Consider the following 25,261-nt stretch of genomic DNA (forward strand, 5'->3'; position numbering starts at 1 on the left):
TCAGAACTGAACTAACTCTGGTTCTGCCTCAGATTCTGGGTTTATGTTCATGTTGGAACATGTTTCAGTGAATCTCTGCAGCTGTTACCATGGAAACATCTGCAGATATTCACTTTAAAGCTGCTCAGAACTGAACTAACTCTGGTTCTGCCTCAGATTCTGGGTTTATGTTCATGTTGGAACATGTTTCAGTGAATCTCTGCAGCTGTTACCATGGAAACATCTGCAGATATTCACTTTAAAGCTGCTCAGAACTGAACTAACTCTGGTTCTGCCTCAGATTCTGGGTTTATGTTCATGTTGGAACATGTTTCAGTGAATCAGCTGCAGCTGTTACCATGGAAACATCTGCAGATATTCACTTTAAAGCTGCTCAGAAATGAACTAACTCTGGTTCTGCCTCAGATTCTGGGTTTATGTTCATGTTGGAACATGTTTCAGTGAATCTCTGCAGCTGTTACCATGGAAACATCTGCAGATATTCACTTTAAAGCTGCTCAGAACTGAACTAACTCTGGTTCTGCCTCAGATTCTGGGTTTATGTTCATGTTGGAACATGTTTCAGTGAATCTCTGCAGCTGTTACCATGGAAACATCTGCAGATATTCACTTTAAAGCTGCTCAGAACTGAACTAACTCTGGTTCTGACTCAGATTCTGGGTTTATGTTCATGTTGGAACATGTTTCAGTGAATCTCTGCAGCTGTTACCATGGAAACATCTGCAGATATTCACTTTAAAGCTGCTCAGAACTGAACTAACTCTGGTTCTGACTCAGATTCTGGGTTTATGTTCATGTTGGAACATGTTTCAGTGAATCTCTGCAGCCGTTACCATGGAAACATCTGCAGATATTCACTTTAAAGCTGCTCAGAACTGAACTAACTCTGGTTCTGCCTCAGATTCTGGGTTTATGTTCATGTTGGAACATGTTTCAGTGAATCTCTGCAGCCGTTACCATGGAAACATCTGCAGATATTCACTTTAAAGCTGCTCAGAACTGAACTAACTCTGGTTCTGCCTCAGATTCTGGGTTTATGTTCATGTTGGAACATGTTTCAGTGAATCTCTGCAGCCGTTACCATGGAAACATCTGCAGATATTCACTGAAACATGTTCCAACATGAATGAAATATGGCAGCAGCCTTTCTGTAAGATGAAGCTAACTTCAGTTGTCACACATTAACAGCCAATCACCTGAACCTGGAAATGCATTTTAAATACCCTCACTGTACACTGAACAAATGCCTCGGGGCTGATGTGCACTCCCCTCGCTCCTAACAGCCCCTCCTTTCGGCCTCGCCCACTTCCCACCTCGGCCCTGAATTCCTCAGGTACGTGAGATAAAGAGCCGTTTATGAGCGCGGCGGTCAATGATTTACCGAAGAAGGAGAAGAAGAAGAAGCTTTCTCACCTGTCGGGATCAAACAATAGTTCCTTTGTTTTCCTGCACAGCTTCACACTCAGTGCTGCAGAAACGTTTTATTGTTCTTTTCTGTGAACATAAACTATAATTCCTGCTTTTATCAAGTCTGAGACGAGTCCAACGACATGTTTCACATATTCCGTCTCCCTTTTAGGTGTCTTATGTTCACATTTCTCTGTTTAACATCAGGCTAAATACAACATCTGGAGGCGATTTCCATTGCACATCAGGGGAATCTCTCCTGCTTTTTCATCCATTTCAGGTTCGTGTACTCACTGCATTCCCTTTTAACAGTTTCTAGAAGGGATGTTAGTACTGAAACAACATCTTATGGTAATTTTGCACTTACAGCTGTAACATCAGGCCGGATTTTAAGCTAACTTTAACGCTGCAGTGTAATGCGAAGGCTCACGTTTGTTTGACAGTGTGGTCTCATGTCTGAACAAACTCTTTCTAAGTCGAATCCACTTTAAACTCCAAGTTTGAGTGAATATGGTCACATCGAAGGACAGTTTTTAAATGTGGCGTTCATTTCGATCACAACGAGAAACGATGCTTCAGAGGTGGTGAGAATGATATTCTCTGAAAAGTCAAACGAGCTGGAAAAAAAACTGTATCACACATGGTTCTTTGCGGGTTTTCTATGGAAGTTTTTCCGTGCCATCAGTGTGAATACGAATTTCTAATATTGAATTTTTACAGCATCAAAAATCAGACTTTGAATTTGAAAAAAAAGGAGTTAAAAAAAAAAAAAAAATCAATTTCTAAAAAAAAATTTAGTGGAAAAAAAATTCAACTTCAAAAACTTTATGTTGAGTCTGGTTCTTTTTCCATTTAATTTTTTTAAGTTGAATTTTTTTTAGATGTTGAATTTTTTTACACTGATTTTTGTTTTTAGAAATAGTTTTTAGGCGAGGCAAAGCCGAATTCAAAAAACGTAACTCTGAAGAACAAACAAAAACTCTTGGCATAGCAATAAATAAATACTTAACTTGGGAAGGGACGAGGAACATGGAACATACAAGGTTTCTTGGTATGGAGAGCAAACAAGGCAGGCATGAGTGGCAACAAAGATCTGGCAAACTAATAGGGGAGACTGGAAACTAAATAGTGAGAGTGATTGGAGAGTGAGTGCAGCTGAGGGAAAAAACACAGGTGAAGTGAGTGCAGGGAAACTAAGACATGACTAAAAACTAAACATGGACTGACACAAAAACATAACCTAAAACATGAAACTAAAAACGTGAGTCCATGGGTGTGACAGTATCATCATCATCTTCATCTTCTTCAGCACGCAGTGGCTGAGTGAAACATGTTTAAGCTCAATGAACCAGAGGTGGGTATTAACGAGTTACATTTAAGTAAGTTTTTGAAAAAATTATACTTCTAGTAGTAGTTTTAAATCTCTATACTTTTTACTTTTCCTTGAGTAGATGTGTGCAGCAGAAACTGTCCTCTTACTCCGCTACATTAGGCTACAATGAGCTGGTTACTTCTCTTCTTACCTCTTTGGTATTCTACGCCTCATTATTTTTATCCCCCCGCGTACGCCTCATTTTAATGTTTTATTCTGACAGAGAGAGAGACTTCCGCCAAAGGCTCTACCACCTGACTGTGTTCCACCAATCAGACGCAGCCGTGCAGTCTGGTCACGTGACCGTACTCGATCTCAGCGGCGGGACGGGTTAGCTTTAGCATTAGCAGTCGTAGCAAACAAACAAAGAAACGGATGAAAAATGTCAGAACCAACGGTGGGAAATGAAGACGCAGACGAGGCCTCATACTGAAAGCATGTTTACCTTACAAAGAGTGAGAAACAGCAGCTACATTATGTGTCTTCTGTGTCAACCAAAACAAACGCACATTTCAGCAGAAACTCAGCATCTAACTTGAGGAAACATGTAGCGCTAAGTTTCCTAAACTCGTTTCTTCCTCACATGATCACTTCTGTTTCTAAAGAATAAGTATGGCCGATACATGACAGAATAATCCCCCCCGTAACACAGTAATACAGGCTTTGATTCTCCTTCTAGAGGCACCGGAAGTGTCGGCATGTCTGAATCTCGCCATAAAAAACACAATATTTACGGCTTCTTACTTTCTGCTTGAACTGAAACATCCGTTTACAGGTTTCTGCCGTCAGTAAGGAACTTTAAAAGCAAATATGAGCTTTAAAACTTTAAAAACTTCGAACAAAGAAGCTGCGCCTAACCCAAACCTTTGTTGAACTTCTTTATTGATCAGAGGATTTAAGTGAAAGACGAGGGGCCAAAGGTTGGGACATTCAGATGCAGTGACATCTAGTGGCACAAACTGCACATTAACTGAATTCCCTCCGTCTAATTACCGAGCTAAACTACGACCAATAACAACTAATCGTGTCCCCTTTCGTCAGATGGCCTTTTACCACAGCTCAGAGCTGATAATTTACCAGTAATAACAAACTAAAACTCATTTTCAAGCTTAAACTAAGCTGTTCTTCATCTTTTATGAATTTCTGTGATGAATTTTCATTAAAGAGCTTGAAGTTGTGTATTTTCGGAGTTCCCTTCCTGAGCAGAAATGACCCGTTCGGCTGATTCGGTGTATCGGCTTTGATGGCGAAAGGTTAAAAACACAGATTTTAGGACCCGACTGGTCCTGGTGTGCCCCACACAGAGCTTCTTGTGGAGAACTTTCCACCCATTTGAACACCTAATCACCCAAGTCCTTCAACCAGAGATGGATAGCTCCTCACATCCCTAAAGAGGAGATGGTTTCTCGTTGTTTTTAAGCAAACCCACTAAAAAAAAAAACTCCAACTGAAGCAAGAAAAGCAGGAAATTTGGAGTAAGGAATGCCACATTTGAAAGCCGCAGCATTTCAGCTCAATTATGCGACTCTACGAAGCTGGAGCGAGGTGTTTTGGTCAGAGGTGGCCACTAATTGTCCGATGCTGTCATACTCCAGCACCGTTACCATGGAGATGTGAAGCCGCCGTCTCATGAAACAGGAAGCGGGTGACATTCCCAAAGGTTGACAGTTTAGTTCGGAGCTGACAGCCACGATGCTGCTGCTGGGCATGCGTCACCACGACACACACGAGTACACGCTCACGCTCGTCTGCGTGGAGGCAAAAGCAGCCCGACACGAATAAAAACCAGAAGGATGCGTCACCGTCTGCTCCGAGTGGGCGAGCGGAGGCCGCGAGCCACGCTCTCACACTGAATCATCCAATAAGTTGCTCACAAAACTCGGGAAACATCCGAGTGTGATGGCTGGACTCCAGAGTTCCCACGCTGGCCGCCGCCCGAACCATCACCTGATGCGAGAGCCCGACCTGTGCGTCGTCCGTCTGATTTAAACTCAGCAGTGGCTGCTGACTGGGAACAAAACGAGGGGCTTGTGTGTGACCTCTGAAGTTAAAAATCACTCGTGTTGGGCCTGATTCTGACTGGACAGACAGACGAGTAGTTGCTCCAGCTTCTTAAACCTCTTCCAGTCAGTTTCAGGTTTATTCTAACAGCATTACTGCACATGTTCAAACTCTTATTCACTATCATTTTAACTAGGGCTGGGCGAGTTAACGCGATAATAACTAGTTAACTGGTTTGTTATTTAACACCGACAAATATTTTATCGCACTCTCTCGCTCTCTCATGTCTGAAATATCTGGCCGATCTGGACAAATTTTATCACAAAACGTAGGCATTTTTGTCCTCTTTCACACAATCTCACACTCATTGACCTCTGCCACACAGATTTATCACAAATTGCCTCTGAGCGAAGAGTGGTGTCCCTCCAACTGACGTTCCGTCCATTATAAATGGCTAAAATCCTAAAATCAGTGTTTAAATGTGATTTAAAAACTGCCATTACAAACGAGCCCGACTTGGTAGCCGAATGAAAATTACACCGCTGGCTTCGGCCGTCCCTTGGGGCGCTCACGGTACAAAAATGATTCGGATACAACATTTACTTTTTGAGCTGTGACCGTTTGTTCGAGAAAGTAGGCGAAAGTCAAAAATGCTCAATTTTAAACAGGTAATAGTGTCTGTCAGTTGGTGCAGCTGTCAGTTGGAGCTGCTCGCATGCTAACGAGCTGTCTCCTAGCAACAAGCTTAACAGCCTGCTCTAAGCAGAGACAGAGGCTACGTTCAGACAGCACACTGAAGTGACCCAAATCCGATTTTTTTGGCCTTATGCGACCTGTATCTGATCTTTTCATGACAGTCTGAACAGCACAGATCGGATTTTTTCAAATCCGATCCAGGCCACTTGGATATGTGGTCCTAATTCCGATACGTATCTGATCTTTTGCCATGCGACTGCAGTCTGAACGGCCAGGGCGCATTTATCCGACCTACGCGTCTGAAAAGCCGCTCACATCACAGTCCCACCACTCCTGGCTACGACGACGCACCCAAACGTGAAATCCGATTTCACAAAAAAAATCGGAATTGAGCATCAAGGCCTGCAGTCTGAACGTAGTCAGAGACTGCTTATGAGGGCAAAGCCAAGATGGAGCCATTTTGGAGCCATATTGGGCCTTCCAGATGCCTTTACGCAAATACCCACAATGCATTGGGAAAATGCATTGAAAAGCACTTAACATTAAGCACTTAAGCATATTTAAAATGGCATAAAAACTGTATTTTACACCGGACCTTGATAAAAATGACATAAAAGTCTCCCCCATTTAGGGACTGGCAGAAGCACAAAATTAAATGGGAAAATCGATTGAAAAGCACAAAATGAGGCCATTTTGAAAATGCCATTAAAGCTGTATTTTAAACAGGACCTTGATAAAAAATGACATAACTGTCTTCATCAGTCTCTGCGAGACCCAAAATTCAATGGGAAAATCGATTGAAAAGCACTTAACGAGCTCCAAAATGCATTTTAAAATGCTAAAAAACCTGTTTTTTAAACAGGACCTTGATAAAAATGACATGGCAGTCTACAGCAGACCTGTCTTTGGAATTTTGGGTCTCGCAGAGACCCAAAATTCAATGGGAAAATCGATTGAAAAGCACTTTACGAACCAAAAATGCCCCAAAAAAATGCCCTGTTTTGGAGGCCTCATAACTCAGCCATACGACATCACAGAGACCTCATTCAAAGTTTATATGGGACAGGAGACTCTCGACTTTAACTGAACTAAAGGCTTTATCGATTGGGCGGGCAGTAGATTGGCACCCATCAAAATTTCTTCAGAAATGTTCTAGTTTATTTTATTATTGTAAAAGTCTGTTTCTCACAGGCTTTTATTTTGTAAAAGTCTGTCGCTCACAAGCTTTTATTTGTATTTATTAATTTCAGTTTGTTCCACTTGTTAGCAGCATAACAGCTAAATGCTGCTTCTCCATGTTTAGTCTGGACTCTGGACTGGACCAGCTGACCTGAGTCCTTGGATCTAAGAGCTCTGCTGGCTTTATATTCTCTGAACAGATCACAGATTGTAAACCATCAGCAGGCTTTTAAAATCTATTCTGTGACTGACTGGAAGCCAGAGTAAAGATTTTAAAGCTGCTGTGATGTGTTCAGATCTCTTAGTCCGGGTTAAAACTCCAGCAGCAGCGTTCTGGATGAGCTGCAGATGTTTAATGCTCTTTGTGGGAAGTCCAGTTAAAAGAGCGTTACAGCGATGGAGTCTGCTGGAGATGAATGCATGGATGAGTTTCTCCTGGTCTGTTTGGGAGAGGAAACCTTTAATTCTGTTGATGTTTCTGAGGTGGTAAAAAGCTGCCTTGGTGACAGCTTTGATGTGGCTGCTGAAAGTCAGATCTGAGTCTATCAACACTCCGAGGTTACCGACTCGCTCAGTGATTGTAAGGGCCCGAATTTTTAGGGCCGAACCTGCAGAACTGCACCCGCAGGAAACCTTCAGGTGTCTCAGGTGAGAGTTTTCTTATCAACATCAACAGTCCAGAGTCCAGACTAAACAGGGAGAAGCAGCATTTAGCTGTTATGCTGCCAACAAGTGGAACAAACTGCCAGTGGAGATTAAACTTTCACCAAATGGAGACATTTTTAAATCCAGGTTAAAACATTTCTGTTCTCATGTGTCTATGCATGAAATCTGCACGATATCTTTGAACTTATCTGGACTGTTGCTGGTTTTTAAATTCATTTAAATGAATTTATTTGTTTCTCTTTATATTCTTTTATGTATTTTTAATGCTTCTTCCCAGGGGCGATTTTAGGATCTGGTCTTTAGGGGTGCCCCAGCCCCCCCAGTGCTCACAGAGGCACATTATTTCTCACTAATTGAGGCGAACTAGTACATTTATCAATTTTGGAGCCGTATTAGTTTTGCTTTGAGTAGTGTTTTCCCCTACAACATTAAATTTTGACCTCTTCATTTCAAAAGACTTGCGGCTTGACAGGGATAACAGAGAGCCGGAGACACATACTGAAGATAACTCAACATTTATTTTGGGAGTAAAGAGTTAAAACAAAAACAAATGCTAGAAAAATAAATAAAATGGTCACTAAAATAATGCATCCTTGAGCAAAAAAAAATGTGTTTTTGCATTATATAATAATTTAAAAATGTGCTGAGCCAGGGGGTGCCGAGCTATCTCACGGTGGGGCCTTGGCACCACTAAAAACACCCTAGCCTCGCCCCTGCTTCTTCCACTCCCTGCTGCAATGCTTTTATTTTATGTGAAGCACTTTGAATTGTTTTGTACATGAAAGGTGCTACAAATAAATTTAATTTGATTTGATTTGATATTTGTGGAGGTGTCACTGACGGCAGGAGAACACGGGCCTGTAGATACACTGTGTCGCTGCATGGAACAGATCAGTGTGTGGATGCAAAACAATTTCCTCCAGCTAAACTCAGACAAAACTGAAATCATTGTCTGTGGCCCACAGAAACAAAGAGAAAGTGTTATCAGTTACCTTGAGACTCTCTCTCTAAAACCTAACTATCAAGTTAGAAATCTCGGGGTAATATTGGACTCAGACCTGAACTTTAACAGCCACATTAAATCTGTAACATCAGCAGCTTTTTACCATCTAAAAAACATTGCCAGAATCAAAGGAATAGTGTCTAAACCAGACTTAGAGAGACTGATCCATGCGTTTGTCTCCAGCAGGTTAGACTACTGTAACGGCCTGCTCACTGGGCTCTCTAAACGGGCTATAAGACAGCTGCAGTACATCCAGAACGCTGCTGCTCGAGTCCTGACTAGAACCAGGAAATACCACCATATTAGTCCAGTGCTCAGGTCTCTGCACTGGCTTCCTGTCGCTCAGAGAATAGACTTTAAAACAGCTCTGCTTGTGTACAAGTCTCTTCACGGTCAAGCGCCAAAGTACATCTCTGACATGTTAGAGCCATATGAACCAACTCGGGCTCTGAGAACCTCAGGGAGGGGTCTCCTGCCCCAGGGAGGGGTCTCCTGCCTCAGGGAGGGGTCTCCTGCTGGGGCCCAGAGTCAGGACTAAACAAGGTGAGGCTGCGTTTCAGTTTTATGCTCCTAAAATCTGGAACAGCCTTCCAGAAGATGTGAGACAGGCCTCAACTCTGACAATGTTTAAATCCAGGCTGAAAACACTTCTGTTTAGCTGTGCATATGACACCTGAAAGTATTTTATCTGCACTCTTTGCTTTTTAATTACTTAATGATTATTTTAATGGGTTTTAAATTTCTTTCTTTTTTTAATTTCTTTCTTTTATTTTTTTTATTCCTTTTTAATGGTTTTATTGCCTTCTTGTGATTTTATGTAGCTGTAAAGCACTTTGAATTGCCCTGTGTATGAATTGTGCTCTATAAATAAAATTGCCTTGCCTTGCCTCATAAACAAAGCCACACACCTTTATGCACTGGAAAAAATGCCCCTCCAAATATAAGTAAAAAAACAACAAATAAAACACGTTTTTGCTTGAAATGAGCAAAATAATCTGCCAATGGAACTAGTGAAAATCGGCTTGTCCAGATTTCTTGAAATAAAATTTGATATTTAGGATTTTTGAGATAAAAGTGATCTTGAAATTAGCTTAAAAACCTCTTCAAATGGAAAAAAAAGCTTGTTTCATGTGATATGTGACTCAAAACAATTTGTTTTCAAGACTTTTTCATTTAACAAGATATTCCAGATGTATTGTCTTCTAACAAGTCCCTATATCTGGCTGAAATGGTACTTGTTAGGCAGTTGTGTCTTATATTAAGTGTAATGAGATATTTTAACTAGAAATGAGACAAATAGACTTGGTAAGACTTTGATTTTTTCCAGTGTGTGTATCTGGAAGGACATAAAGCACCCACAGGAACTGTCACAGCCAACTCAACCTGATTCTGACCCGTCCTCACTTTCCAGCTTTAACGCTGCGGCCCTCACAAAGATACATGCATAAGAACACACACACACACACACACACACACACACACACACACACACACACACACACTCCAAATTTAGGTCCGAGGGGAAGCCGACGTGATCCCGAAAGGATTTAAACTTCTTTTTTTCCTCATCCTTCAGCTCCTCGGCCAGCTTTAGCCCGAGTTAAATCCAAGTGTGTGTCAGACTAATTCCACCCGTGTAAATGTTGACCTGAGCTGGGCGGGGTGTTTGTGTGGTGACCCGGTGGGGAGGGGCTCCACATGGAAACCTGCAGCAGAAAATAAAAGCTGCTGCTGCTGCTGTCATCATCGTTTCTCTCTCGCTGTCCCTCTGCCCGTCGCTCCCCTTGGTGTGGCCGACGGAGGCCACAAACGGCGCACAGGCAAACACACACACACACACTTTTAGAAATGGTAACAGAGGGGGTGATTGAAAGGACAGTTTTTTTTTGAAGGAGAAGATACTTGTGCTGGCACATAAATAACTTTAAAAGCTGAAACTGAAGCGGGGCGTTGTCCAGGAGACGCACACACAGTCGTACCTGCAGCGCTGATCCGTCTGATTCACATTAATGTGCTCGATTTAACCCTCATACCTGATTTAAAACTTAAATTCTTAAAGGGGACAACTTAAAAACATCATATGATAGCCCAAAGAAATATAGTTTTACATTGGAAATCCCCTGAACCACCCAAAGTGTCTGTCTGGCTCACTGAATTAATGTTTTTCTTAAAATTAGAGAAAATTAAATACTTTTCTAGAGGCTCAACAAGACAATTTCACAAGATGTGGAACCCTCTAATTGAGTACTTTAAAAATCTCAAGACCCTTCCATAAGCGTATGGAGCCCTGAGATATATATTTGATCTTGCCTAATTATTGACATGTACTTGAATATGTAATGCCCCCATTGTCTGTCGTTATTATTATTATTTTTATTATTATTGTTTATTTATTTATTTTTCTCAATTTTCTCATCACTGTATGGACACTTTAATTCTTACTAGCATTACTGCTATCATTATTACTGTTTTTCCCTTTATTTATTTAATTTATTGGATTGTTCATTTATTTAACTTTGCTATCTGTGCTTATATGTGTTATTTTTCCTTTACAGCAGTATATGGGTGTTATAGGTGGGTGGGTTCTGTTTGTTAAAAAGAAAACAAATCCAATTCAAGATATTGTATTTAAATGAATCTTACTTTGTGCTTTCTTGAAAAAAAAATATACTTAAAAAAAAAAAACATCATATGTTAATATTTTTTTCCCCTTTTATTCCACTTCAGTTCTGATCATAACTACCAAGTTTTCAATCATTTTAAAAAATGTAACCCTTTGAATACTGGTTTTTATTATGTAAACGCCAATTTCTGTAAGAAACCCCCCCACAAAAACTGCTATATTTTCAATATATAGAATGCAAAGTGGAATTGTTGAGTGGGAATAATTATGATCTGGGATATGTCAATGATTAGCAACAACATTGATTTTTGGAGATTTTTTTTATTTTTTTGCCATGTCTGATTTAAAAAAAAAAAATCTCCTTAATTTCTGAAAAGGGACATTTTTGTCCCCTTTTAAAACTACCTAAAAACATCATATATTAAATCTTTTTATAATGGATGTCTATGTGAGCCGTTTCTGTAATCTGCCATTGCAGAAAAACTAAAAAGCTGATAAAACTGATGTTGTAGCTCATCAATGACATATCCCAGACCTAATAATCCCCCATAGAATATTTCACTTTGCATTGGATACATTAAAATACAGCAGTTTTTGTGTGTGTGTTTTAACATAAATTGGTGTTTACCTCATATAAACTGGTATTTAAAGGGTTAATTTTTTTAAATAATTGAAAACTTGGTGGTTATGATCAGAACTGAAGTGGAAGAAAAGATTTATAAAAAAAGTAGAAAAAAAATATTAACATATGGTATTTTGGGGATCATTTTAAAAGTGGACAAAAATGTCCCTTTTCAGAAATTAAGGAGTACTTTTTTTTTTTTTTTTTTTTGAATCAGATCTAACAAAAAAAAAAAAAATCAATGTTGTTGCTAATCATTGACATATACCAGACCATAATTATCCCCACTCAATAATTCTACTTTGCATTCTATATATTGAAAATATTGGCACCTAAAGGCTTAAATTTTGGGCTAAAAAGTTCAAATTGGCATCTAAAGGGTTAATTTTTTTTTAAATAATTGAAAACATGGTGGTTATGATCAGAACTGAAGTGGAATAAAAGATTTATATAAAAAAAAAAGTGGAAAAAAATATTTCCAGTGAGAAATTAGAGGACTAAGTACACCCCAAGTGGACAAAAATGTCCCCGATCAGGGATTAGGGTTAAAGGAAAAAACACGGCAACAGGCCTCCCAAATTTAAAGAAAACGCAGCTATAATGCAGAAAGAGCAGCAATGCTCTCAGTATGGGCCCTAAAAAGTGTTTTTTTTTTAATTCTGAAGCTTCACGTGAAACTAGTCGACAGGAACTGTGTGAACGTTGATCTTATTCATGTTAAAGAAATGAGAAAGAGCTGAAATAAGTATTTAATCCCACAGTTAAACTCAGAGGATCCAACTCAGAGAAATCCAAACCAAAACCAGGTTAAAAAGTCTTTTGAGTGGAGCTTCTGGAGAAATGTGAGACATCAACTGTGAGGGTTAGAGACAGATGTAGGGTTGGAGTGTCACTTATCAGGGTGAACAGACAGAAAGAAATGTGGAGCTTTGCTAACATCATGAGCGGTTTAAAGGGTTAAGAGTTTAAAATGAGCCTTTGTGCAAACATGAACAATATCGCTGCCTGCAAATAAAGAACTATTATGAGAAGGAGATAAAAACTGACACTGATAATCACGTTGTTGAGGTATTTCGGAGAGCTTAGGAAGGTAAAAAATGCAGAGTAACCTATATAGTAACCTATATAGTAACCTATGTAGTAACCTATGCAGAAGTCTGACTGGCTTTGATGTCATGCAGAAAGTCTTCCTCTCTTTATATGTAAATGTAAATGAACGAAAGAATAATTAATAAATGTAAAATGTACTTTATTTATACAGCCCGTTACAGACAATCCTTACGGTGTACCAAAGTGCTTTACAGCAGGTAATAAATAAAGAGAAGAATAAAATAAAAACAATAAAAGAACAGTTAAAGCAATAAAATAAAATAAAAATATATCAAATAAATATATAATATATATATATATTTCTAGAAATATATATAAATATATCATATATATCAAAGAAAAATGGGAAAAGGAATTGAAAGAACAAATAACTGAGGAAGAGTGGTTTAATATTTGTAAAACGCAGTGGAGAGATCTCCAGCATCTGGAGAGAATTCAACTGGAAGAATATGCTCAGATTCTTTATAACCCCAAAGATTAGGAAAGAAGTGGCGTCTACTCAACAGCCATGCTGGAGAGATGCTGACCATGCACACATATTCTGGTCCAGCCAAACGTTAAAAGGATACTGGGGACAAACTAGGGAGGGGTTTACGAAAAACAATAGGATATGAGGTACCAAAAACGTGTAAAATACTCGACTTTAACACGAGAGGATGAGTATCTTGTTAAAGTGCTGCTGTCAGCCAGTAAAAAATGAGAATGTGGTACAAAGCAGACCCAGCGGCTGAGGAGCAGTGGAAGTGGAGAAATGGAGAAAATCACACAAACTGAGACCACGAGAGGCACGATTTAAGGATAAATGTGAAAAAGTGATTATAGAGGACGAGAAGAGGACACCAGCATTGCCACTGGACAACAAGGACATTAATACAAGGATGATTGTTTTACTATATAAGTACGATGTGCCCTGAAACTGTGATTGTTGAAAGAAAAATCAATAAAAAACAAGTAAAAAATAAATAAAAACGAGGCTTTGTGCTATTTCTGCGTGTCAGTTAATGACAGATAGAAAATAGAAATAGAAAAATACTTTATTCATCCCCCAATGGGGGAAATTCAAATTAGTCAAGTAGCTCAAAAAAAATGATAAATATTTACAATGATTGTATATTAACAACAACAATAATAATACCAATTCTAGTACAAATACTACTACTAACTAGTAATAAAAATAAATGACTAAATAAACAAATAAATAAAATAAATAAAAATAAAAATAAATAATAAAAAAATTTAATAATAATAATAATAAATAAATAAAAATACTACTACTAACTAATAATAAAAATAAATGAATAAATAAACAAATAAATAAAATAAATAAAAATAAAAATAAATAAAAATAAATAATAAAAAATTTAAATAATAATAATAATAAATCAATCAATCAATTTGAGAAGAATTGAAACTGATATTATTGGACAATAATCAAAATGTGCTGAGGGTTATATACAGCAGGATATACAGCACTGATGGGGCTAAGGTGGAGCTCATTTTCAGTCATTTCATTCCTAATCTTTGGCACCTTTGGATTATTTGCACACCTAATCGTGTGTAATTAGCTCAGAACGAGGCAGAGCTTTCTCCTCCTCTGGAGAAGGAATCCAGACGTGTCGTCAGATCCTGAATATGACAGTAAGCAGCAGGACGAACCCTCACAGAAGGTCGTCTCTGCTCGGTAAATCTGCTCAGCACCCCGTTTCTGAGCGGCTGTAGCAGCAATAAACGGATTCTTTCAGCTGTTTAGTGTATAATGCATGCTGCATATGTGGCTGAAAGGCGTCATCCCTAATCCCTGTAAGTCAAATGTGTGCATCAGGTGTTTGGATGCCGCATTATTATGGATTATATTGACAAAGTCCGGGTTTAAAGTCGCATTTCTGGGACCAGAATACCATGTTGCAACACACAGCCGTGACATAGCAAACCTCTGACCGTGGCCTGGGTTCAAGGTGCACGTGAGCCGGCTGAAACATCCACAGTGACACGGCGGGAGGGGCCGAACACTCGTGCTTAAAGGTGTAAAGTGCTCAGAACAAATCAAACTTATTCACTCATGTCAAAGGCCTTTCTGTGGGAAAGCTTTTTTTCTTTAAACTTTCACCAAATGGAGACATTTTTAAATCCAGGTTAAAAACATTTCTGTTCTCATGTGTCTAATCTGCACGATATCTTTGAATTTATCTGGACTGCTGCTTGTTTTTAAATTCATTTAATGATTTTATTTGCTTTATGTAAAGCACTTTGAATTGTTTGTACATGAAATGTGCAACAAATGATTTTTGACCTGCAGAACCTGCAGGATCCCGCCTGAGGTCCGGCGTGTGTGAAACAGGTGTGCATCAGAAGAAAAACTGATTTTATGAAAGTACAAACAAACGTCTGAGCACCAGAATGATTGTCTAACGTTGTCATGGTGACTGCCAGAGATGGCAACACAAACACAAAGTCAGCGGGTGCACAGAGGGCGAACCCACGCACACACAGGCATGCAAACGTCCTGCCCTGATAGATAAATACTGCAGGCTCATGCTAAACGCCTCGGGTTCTCACACACACTCACACACACACACACATCCTCCGTCTGACGCATCCCGGCGACATTTTTCCCAGACACGTTTTATTTCAGGTCGGACTTTGGTCTGAGGGCGGCCTCCACGCCACCCGGTGGAATTTGCCACAAGAGAGAAGACTTTGATCCACGGCAGCGTTTCTCTTCTTGTTCCACTTCTTCTTCTGTGGTTCTGCCACCCAATGACGTGGTGATCATCAAAGGCACCACCGTAACTGTAACTTTCCACCACTATTTGTACCTGAGTTGTTTTTCCCAACACCTGAAAACTGGGGATTCTTTCCCTGTTTGTCCTTTCAGACCAACAACAGCAACAAACGGGCTCTCCGGCCCCCTGAAAAGCACCCCGCCACCTCACTGAGGAGCCGAGCTGAGCTGCACTGCACTGAAGGGTCTTCCTACCTGAGAGGAAATCTGAAAACTAATAAGAAAAGTCATCAGATCTCTGAGATCAATGCAAACTAATAAGAAAAGTCATCAGATCTCTGAGATCAATGCAAACTAATAAGAACAGTCATCAGATCTCTGAGAATAATGCAAACTAATAAGAAAAGTCATCAGATCTCTGAGATCAATGCAAACTAATAAGAAAAGTCATCAGCCTGACCGACAATAACAAACTCTGTAGCTTTGCTGCCTCTGCTCGTGGTTAAAATGGATACACAGATTTTAATTTACTCGATCTTTTGAACTCTTTTAGAGGAGACTTTATTGCTGCGGGGTGACTGGAAGTCTTCCCTGATGAGGTATCTAAGCACGAGCTGCAGCATCTTCCTGATTCAAAAGGTTGTTTTGTCCGTTTGATTCACAACAAACACACAGAGTCGGGGGTCAACACACCCGTAGGTGAGAAATTCCACGCCTGAGCACACTGAGCGCACGCTCAAACAGGAAATGAAGAGACGCTCCTTTGTCCTGATTGGCTGACAGCAGCATAGTGTTTTCTGACCTGCTTTTAGCCGCAGGAAGTGAAGCGGAGGATAAAAACAGGACAGCAGAGTGAGCTGCTGAGTTCTCACCTTTGCCATGAAGTCGTCTCTGTAGGCTCGCTCCTCAAAAGCATCCGTCTGCAGGCGCTCTGGGATCAAACACACACATCTGAATCATTAACGTATCCTCACACAGATAAACAACACAAGAAAAAAAAAAATCAACATCTAAAAATTAAATGGAAAAAAAATCAACTTCAAAAAATTCAGTGGAAAAAAAAATCAACTTAAAAAAATTCAATGGAAAAAAAAACAAAAAAAACAACTCAATGGAAAAAAATTCAACTTAAAAAAAAAAAAAAAAAAAAAAAATCAACATCTAAAAATTAAATGGAAAAAAATCAACTTAAAAAAATTCAATGGAAAAAAATTCAACTTCAAAAGATTCAGTGGAAAAAAAATCAACTTAAAAAATTCAACTTCAAAAAATTCAACTTCAAAAGAGTCAATGGAAAAAAATTCAACTTCAAAAAAAAAAAATCAACATCTAAAAATTAAATGGAAAAAAATTCAACTTCAAAAAATTCAGTGGAAAAAAAATCAACTTAAAAAAATTCAATGGAAAAAAATTCAACTTCAAAAGATTCAGTGGAAAAAAAAAATCAACTTCAAAAAATTCAACTTCAAAAAATTCAATGGAAAAAAAAACAACTTAAAAAAATTCAATGGAAAAAAAATCAACTTAAAAAAATTCAATGGAAAAAAAATCAACTTAAAAAAATTCAACTAGTTCAAGTGTAATTTTTTTCCGTTGAATTTTTTTTTAGAAATTGATTTTTTTTTACACTGTTGGTTTTTCAAATTCAAAGTCTGATTTTGATGCTGTAAAAATTCAATATTAGAAACTCGTATTCAAACTGGTGGCACAGAAAACCTGCAGGTCTTTTCCTGCCCGCTCTGGTCCTGGCTTGTGTCAGTATGGTTGTATCAGTTCAGTAAGTATCAGTAAGTGTCGGCTCTCGGTTTCTGGTGTACCTCTGCTGAGTGTGGCTCCGTTCTCTTTGTAGTCCTGGATCTCGGCGTCCTTCCTCACCAGCAGGCGTCCCAGCTGCTCCACCTGCTGCTGCAGCAGGCGGCTCATCACCAGCAGGGGGCGCACCAGCTGCTCACACACCTGAGACACACAGAGAGGAGCGCATTCAGGATGAAAACCCGCCACAGCCTCCTCGGGTTCGGGTTCGGGTGTGAGCCGTACCAGAGCGACGGGGGCGGGGCTGCAGTGGAACTCCCAGTAGAAGGGCAGCCCCGCCAGCTCGCTCTTCAGCCGCACGCCGACGCTGCCGCCCTCCTGACGCATCAGGGAGATCTGAGCGCCACCGTCAGCTCGCCCGCCGCCTCCTCCTGACAGGCAGGGCTGAGCCACCTCGCACAGATGGGAGAAAAAAGCTTCCGCCGACGCTCGCAGACGCCGGTTCAGCTCCTGGAGGAAGGAGTGAGATTTACTGATGAGAAGCAGGATCCGTCCTGGCATAAAGGGCCATTTCACTGCATTTTGATTGCCCTAAACTGGGTCCTGTAAGGAAACTACATTAGTTACACTGCTCAAATCTGGATAGAATTATTCTAAAGAGGCTATAGATTCATTAAAACCTTGTTTGGGATTTGTGAAACCTTTTTCTGATTTGTGAAAATGCAGAACAGGGCCATTTTACTGCTTTTTTTTGCATTCTGATCACCCTGAACTAGGTTCTGTATGGAAACTACAATAGTTAGACTGCTCAAATCTGGATGGAATTATTCTAAAGAGGCTGTAGATTCATTAAAACCTTGTTTGGGATTTGTGAAACCTTTTTCTGATTTGTGAAAATGCAGAACAGGGCCATTTTGCTGCTTTTTTTTGCATTCTGATCACCCTGAACTAGGTCCTGTATGGAAACTACAATAGTTAGACTGCTCAAATCTGGATGGAATTATTCTAAAGAGGCTTTAAAACACATTTTATGATTTGTTAAAACTTTATTTGGTCATTGAAAATTCAAAAAGGTGTAATCATCTTGCTGTAAAAGTGGGGGTGTTGAAACACCCCCATCCCCCACGGGTGGGACGCCCATGCCTCCTGTATTTCCCGACGGAAGCTCGGCCGTCCGTACCTGTGCTCGGCTCTGGATGTCCGCTGCCTCCATCCTCTCCTCCCACACACAGCGCATGTCGGTCAGCAGGACGCGGTACGCCGTCTCACCGAACCAGCTCTTGGCGAGGAGGTGGCAGCCACTGATGCTCACAGGGAGCCACGGACGCTGGAGGAGGACGTCCTCAGAGGGGGCGCCGCCGGCATCCATCACAGCAGGTGGTGACCAAAGAGGAACAGCTCAGTGAGCGGCCGCTGCAAAGCATCACACACGATCAAATCAAATCAAATTAAATTAAATCAAATCAAATCAAATTAAATCAAATCAAATCAAATTAAGTTAAATCAAATCAAATTAAGTTAAATGAAATTAAATGAAATGAAATGAAATGAAATGAAATGAAATTAAATCAAATCAAATTAAGTTAAATCAAATCAAATCAAATCAAATTAAGTTAAATGAAATGAAATGAAATTCTTATTCTACATGTCCCCACCTATCTCTGTGGTGATTTTCAAGTTATTTCACTGCATCGTTTTTTTAATAAACTGATGTTGAAATCATTCCCAATGCATGTATATGGCCAGATTAAAAAAAAAAAAAAAAAAAAATCATAAAAAAAAGAAATTTGAGTTGTTTTCTTTAAACTCCACCAGGTTCTTGTTCTACATGTCCCCAGCTACCTCTGTGGTGAGTTTCAAGTTATTTCACTGCATCATGCCGGCTGCCTCTTTATTTGGAGTGTCCCTTCTGCAACAATTAGCGCTAAAATTAAATTTAATTAAATCAAATCAAATTTATTTGTGGCACATTTAATGTACAAAACGGTTCAAAGTGCTTCACATAAAATAAAAGCATTGCAGCAGGGAGTGGAAGAAGCATTAAAAATACACAAAAGAATATAAAGAGAAACAAATAAAATCATTTAAATGAATTTAAAAACAAGCAACAAATGTTTACATTATTATCCCCTCTCTGATCCCTGGGCAAACTTGCTGCCTTAGAAAGATTATCATACAGATTGCTAAATAGAATTAATGAGTACAACAAAAAGTGGTCCCATTATTTTTCCATATGTGGGTTAAATGGCATCTCCAGCTCAAGCTTAAGTTGATGATCTGAATATGCTGTAATGCTATAATTATTTAAATGTTTCTGTGGGCAGGGCATTTTAAAGTGAATTTATATATGTAGATTTTTGGTTAGTGGTAGTTGATTTTATTGTCTTTTATTTTATTTAGTAATTTTTTTTCTTTCTATTAAGTAATCTTAATTATTGTATTGGCACATCATGCTATGGAGAGTCCAGAAGATTTACCAATGCCAATGTTTGTGTTATGTTAATCTGGAACTGTTGTGTATTTATCTTTATGGAAAACTAATGAAGTTAAACTCATAAAAAAAAATTTAAATGTTTACATTACATGCACATTGATGACTGAAAAATGTTTAAGCTGCATCAAAATGGCACGACTGGTTGTTCATTATTTAATGTGAAAAAGAAGCAGCTGCGGGTTAAAGTGAAACTCCAGATTAAAGAACCCAAAAGCAGCTGAAAACTGAACTCCTGAACAGATTGAAGAGCTTCACCAGCAGCTGAAGATCCTCCTGATTTTAGGTTTTCGTTATGTTCTTCTTGCTTTAACAGAGCTACAGCACGGTTGCACACTGAAAAAAGTGACTTTTTGGTGAAGTAAACTCTATTAGAGTAACTGTCATCATTTCTACCTTTTATTTTTAAGATTCAGTAAGAACTTCTTGAGTAAAATTAAACATTTTATTAACGTAATACATGAATTATGGGGGAAGAGTAAGTTTTACTTTGGTTTCCTCATACAATTTAAATGTTTAATAGTTGTATGTACATAAACCTAGAAATACTACATAAAATTTACTCTGAAAGTGTGTCGTTAAAATCTACTAAGTTACTTCATAACAGCAAATACTACAGATATATAAAATTTACTTAAAATTTGGAGTAAAATGATGTTCCTGCCTATGAAAAACAAGTAGACTTTACTTAGTTTGTTTAAATAAATATAACTTAAAACTTAGATGTAATTAAGTAAATGTTACTTAAAGGACAATTTCGGTCGTTTACAACATCCAGCTGTATTGCCCAATCTACCCATGATTTAGCCACAGCAAAGACGCAAAAAAATGTCATCCGACCCTGACAGTGTTGCTTGCACGGAGATTTCGGACTGACAACATAGCCATGGGGGCATGGATTTATATTGTTTTAAACGCTATTTTTATACCTCTTCTACAGCTCCAAACAACATAACACTTACGTGGTAGTGAGTAGAGGGTCCCTAAAGCCAAACCGAAGTGTCCCGAGGTCTTCATGTGGTCGGATAGAGAGTCCAGAATGAATTCAATCAAGCCAGTACCTGCTATCAATCAGAGCTCTTCCATCAACATGAGGCTATCTCACGCAAGACATCACGTCACGTGACATTTCAAAATTCCAACCTGTTAGTAAGCTAGGCTTTGATGTTGTATACAACTTCATTTCACTTTCGAAAGAAATACTGGACTATGTTTGTAAAAAGAACGGCAACGAAATTGTGAATTTCCAGAGCGAGTTACTCAGCAATCAACAACGGACTCACGTGACGTGACGTGATGTCTCGCGTGAGATAGCCTCCTGTTGACGGAAGAGCTCTGATTGAGAGCAGGTACTGGCTTGATTGAATGCATTCTGGACTCTATATGCGACCACATGAAGACCTCGGGACACTTCGGTTTGGCTTTAGGGACCCTCTACTCACTACCACGTAAGTGTTATGTTGTTTGGAGCTGTAGAAGAGGTATAAAAATAGCGTTTAAAACACAATATAAATCCATGCCCCCATGGCTATGTTGTCAGTCCGACATCTCCGTGCAAGCAACACTGTCAGGGTCGGATGACATTTTTTTGCGTCTTTGCTGTGGCTAAATCATGGGTAGATTGGGCAATACAGCTGGATGTTGTAAACGACCGAAATTGTCCTTTAATATCTTCAAAACTGTTGTGTTTTATGGTAAGTAAAATTTACTTGATATTGCAGCATTAAATCTGTGCAGACCGAGCAGCAAACAGCGTAACAGGCGCGGCAGGCGGCAGGCGGCAGGCGGCAGGCGGCAGCAGGCAGTGATACGAAGGGAGAGAAAATAGGGCCAAGAGATTGTGAGGTCTGACTTTTTCCTGGAGAACCATTTTGTGATGCAAATGTATTACTCTGTTGAACGCATATTGTTTTGAGAAGCAAAACGCTTTATTTTTTAAACCCCAGCCAACTAGCCGGACTACCTTCATCAGCACCAAAACGAGGCTGGAACTCGGCTCACTGACCAGAACAAAGAGGCAGGAATCCATCACCCCGGTCCTGTGCACCCTTCACTGGCTCCCTGTCGGGTTTCGGGTGAAATTTAAGGTTTTTTTGGTTGCTTTTAAGTGTTTAAACTTTAAACTGTTCCCAAAGCTGAAGACCAGAGGTGATGGAGCCTTCTCTGTGGAGCAGCCTCCCGTTGTCTGTCAGCTCCTCTCAGTCTTAGTCTTCAGTTCAAATCCAGACTGAAGACACATCTCTTTTCCCTGGCCTTCCACTCGCTGAAATGGAGTTTACCTTGGCGTGCTACTTTTATTGTTACTGTTATTGTTATTTTATTGCTAATTTTATCTCAAATTTTATTTTTATCTGTGATGAAGTTATTCTTATTGCTATTTTATTGATGACTCGTTAATATGTGATGCGGTTGCTGTTGTGAAGCACTTTGGTCAGCTGAGGTTGTTTTAATGTGCTGTATAAATACATTTTGAATTGAATTGAATTAAATTGAATTGAATTGAAACACTACCCAGATCCGCACTCTTAGGACATCACCTGTTTCGTACCAGCTTCTTACGCTTCTTATTCGTTTCCTAAATTGTCTTTTTTTTCCCCATTTGTATCGGTACCTAACTTACTGCACTTACTGCTAAGAGCACTAGTTATGCTCTTAGCTGTTTGGTTTTGGATAGAAATAGAAGAAATAGAAAAATACTTTATTCATCCCCCATTGGGGGAAATTCAAATTAGTCAAGTAGCTCAAAAAAATTATAAATATTTACAATGATTGTATATTAACAACAACAATAAGAATACCAATTCTAGTAAAAATACTACGACTAACCAATAATAATAATAAATGACTAAATAAATAAATAAAATATAAATAATAAAATTAAATTAAATAAAAATAAATAAATAAATTATAAATCAATCAATTAAAAAAAAAAAAAAAAAAAAAAAAAAAATCAATCAATCAATGCACTTATGATTTCTTGTGACCTGAAGTTCTTGTGGAACACACTTATTGTAAGACTGCAAAATGACTGTCATGTAATGTAATGGTTGCCAGGATATAGGGGGCGGTTCAACTTAACCTCTGGCTTATCTTACCCCACCCTTCCTTAATAACTGTGGTATAAATGTTGTTTACTGTATTCAGTGTCTGAAAAGTGGAAACAGAGACCTGGTTAATGTCGTCTCAGTTATTACATTCAATTATTGTTATTCAGACTAAAACAAGAATCCTAAAACGGACGTTAATGGTTGGTTCAACCAAAAATCATAGAACGGCGAGCATTACATCCAACCTCTTACTCTGTTGGTGCATAAAACCAGCCAAAGATGCACCTGATGACACACTAAACACTCCACAGGTGTGGAAGTGGGCATCGCGTTCACGTGAAAGACACTTGGAATTAAGATCGTGCACAATCACTTTACATTCAAAAACTTTTCATCATTATGAAATCTAAAAAGACGGGTGGAGCTGCTTTCTGTCTTTATGCACCAAAAATCTGGAACTCTCTACCAGTGTACATTCGTCAGTCAACAGATATTACAAACTTTAAGAAGCAGCTAAAAACACATCTATACACCCTCGCCTTCTACTAGTTTTATCATTTCTATTATTATTTATATATTACATTTATTGTTTCTCTATTTTATTGGTAAATTCATTTTTCTATTTTTAGTACTTCCTCTTTAATTTATATCCATTTCCTCCTCACTCTATCCCCCCGTAACATGTTCTATTGTACTCTATTTTGTTATTCTTGTAGTTATTTTACTTTATTTACTTTGTATATTGATCTTATTTGTAAAGCACTTTGAGCTACATTTTGTGTATGAAAGGTGATTTATAAATAAATTATTATTATTATTATTATTATGTCCTTTTCTCGACCTCATGAGAAGGCTTTTATTTGTGTTGTTGGAGGAAACAGAAAAAAGAAATGAAAGGGATCCTTTTCTTTTCAGAGGTAAACTCACCTGTAACACTGGAAAAAATCAAAGTCTTACCAAGTATTTTTGTCTCATTTCTAGTCAAAATATCTCATTACACTTAATATAAGACACAACTGCCTAACAAGCACCATTTCAGCCAGATATAGGGACTTGTTTTAATACAATACATCTGGAATATCTTGTTAAATGAAAAAGTCTTGAAAACAAATTGTTTTGAGTCATATTTCACATGAAACAAGCTTTTTTTGACATTTGAAGAGGTTTTTAAGCTAATTTCAAGATCACTTTTATCTCAAAAATCCTAAATATCACATTTTATTTCAGGAAATCTTGACAAGCCGATTTTCACTAGTTCCATCGGCAGATTTTTTTGCTTATTTCAAGCAAAAACATCTTGTATTTGTTGTTTTTTTAACTTATTTTTGGAGGGGCAGTTTAACTTATGTGATAACAGGAAGATCATAAACTAATATCTAAATTGCATATTTCTTAACAAAGTTACAGAGTTGTTTTGTCTTTTTTTCTTTTTTCTAACACAGAAGAAACATAACAAGTTACTTTGTGGGTAAACTGCGGGCAGAAGCTGCTGTTTCTGGAAGTGGATGCCAGTCAACACCCACGCCCCAACCAGAAGTTGTAATTTTCCTTTTAATTTATTTATTTTTTCCCCCAATCACTCACCTCGGAGATATGCGCCTCCAAAGCCCGGTCTGAGATCAGTTTAAAGAGGCGGCCGCATAATCACCACCAGCCTGCAGGAGGCAGACCGCGGCGACAGCTCCTGTTTTCGGGGAAAGAAACGAGGTATTTCTCGTTAGAAACCAGCTGACTCAACGTTACAACTGGCTGACTCATAATGATTTGGATATAAACACACCAAATCAGTGACTTTATGACAACAATATACACACAAACGAGTCTGGGTGCAGACGCCAGCGGTTAAAAGGAAGAACGTAGACCGGAAAAAAATAGAAACCACACCGGACTTTCATTTAAAAAAGTCTGACATTTGTACAGTTTCCTTTGTTATCAATAAATTAAATAAATGAGTAGCTAATCATTACAATATAAGATATAATTTTATCCTACTCTTTAATTCGGCGATAATTTAACCGATATTACACCCACACATATAGCTAAAATATCATCTTTTTGTTCTGAATTTCCAGAGTTTACTTTGCTTCGAACGTCAGGGGACGTTAGCTTAAGTTAGCTTAAGTTACCTTTTCTGTTGCCGTAAACGGTCAAATTAGCCCCAGCAGTAGGCCTGTCGTCACTGGGTATAAAACACCAAAAACCGTGGTAAAATGGATAAAAGCAAGTGAATTAGTCCTTTAAAAGTACAAAATCTGTGACAAGAGGAGCTGCTCCTCAGCCGGATGTTGTTGACAGTTGAGAATTTCGACACCGACGTCAAACAAGGCTACATTTGTAAGGTTCCGCCTGTGCTCAAGATACAAATAGTTAAATTAAATAAAATTAGATACATTTGAAAACGACATTATCACCGGGAACATATCTTTTCGATGTCACATTAAGTTTTGGTTATTCCAGATTTTTTAAATACATTTAATCTTTGTTTTTTGGTTTTAAACTAACTTGATTAACTGGCAACTGTCTTGTGTATCTAACAGAAATACCTAACAGACAGCTATAATAATAATAAT

The 25,261-nt window shown here is 38.6% G+C and overlaps 1 protein-coding gene across 1 annotated transcript in view; it reads right to left on the reverse strand.

The window, feature by feature from the left end:
- Nucleotides 1–25,004, reverse strand: part of nhej1 (nonhomologous end-joining factor 1) — a 39,173-nt gene extending 14,169 nt beyond the window's left edge. The window contains exons 1-6 of the mRNA XM_075477337.1: nt 24,818–25,004; nt 24,276–24,375; nt 18,334–18,566; nt 17,439–17,663; nt 17,219–17,357; nt 16,274–16,332 (exon numbers count right to left, since the gene is read on the reverse strand). Of these exons, the coding sequence (XP_075333452.1) occupies nt 16,274–16,332; nt 17,219–17,357; nt 17,439–17,663; nt 18,334–18,522 (612 nt within the window). The 5' untranslated portion in view covers nt 18,523–18,566; nt 24,276–24,375; nt 24,818–25,004. The remainder of the gene's footprint in view (nt 1–16,273; nt 16,333–17,218; nt 17,358–17,438; nt 17,664–18,333; nt 18,567–24,275; nt 24,376–24,817) is intronic.
- Nucleotides 25,005–25,261: the final 257 nt, after the last annotated feature.

The sequence above is a fragment of the Odontesthes bonariensis genome, chromosome 11, assembly GCF_027942865.1.
Source record: "Odontesthes bonariensis isolate fOdoBon6 chromosome 11, fOdoBon6.hap1, whole genome shotgun sequence".
Lineage (NCBI taxonomy): Eukaryota > Metazoa > Chordata > Actinopteri > Atheriniformes > Atherinopsidae > Odontesthes > Odontesthes bonariensis.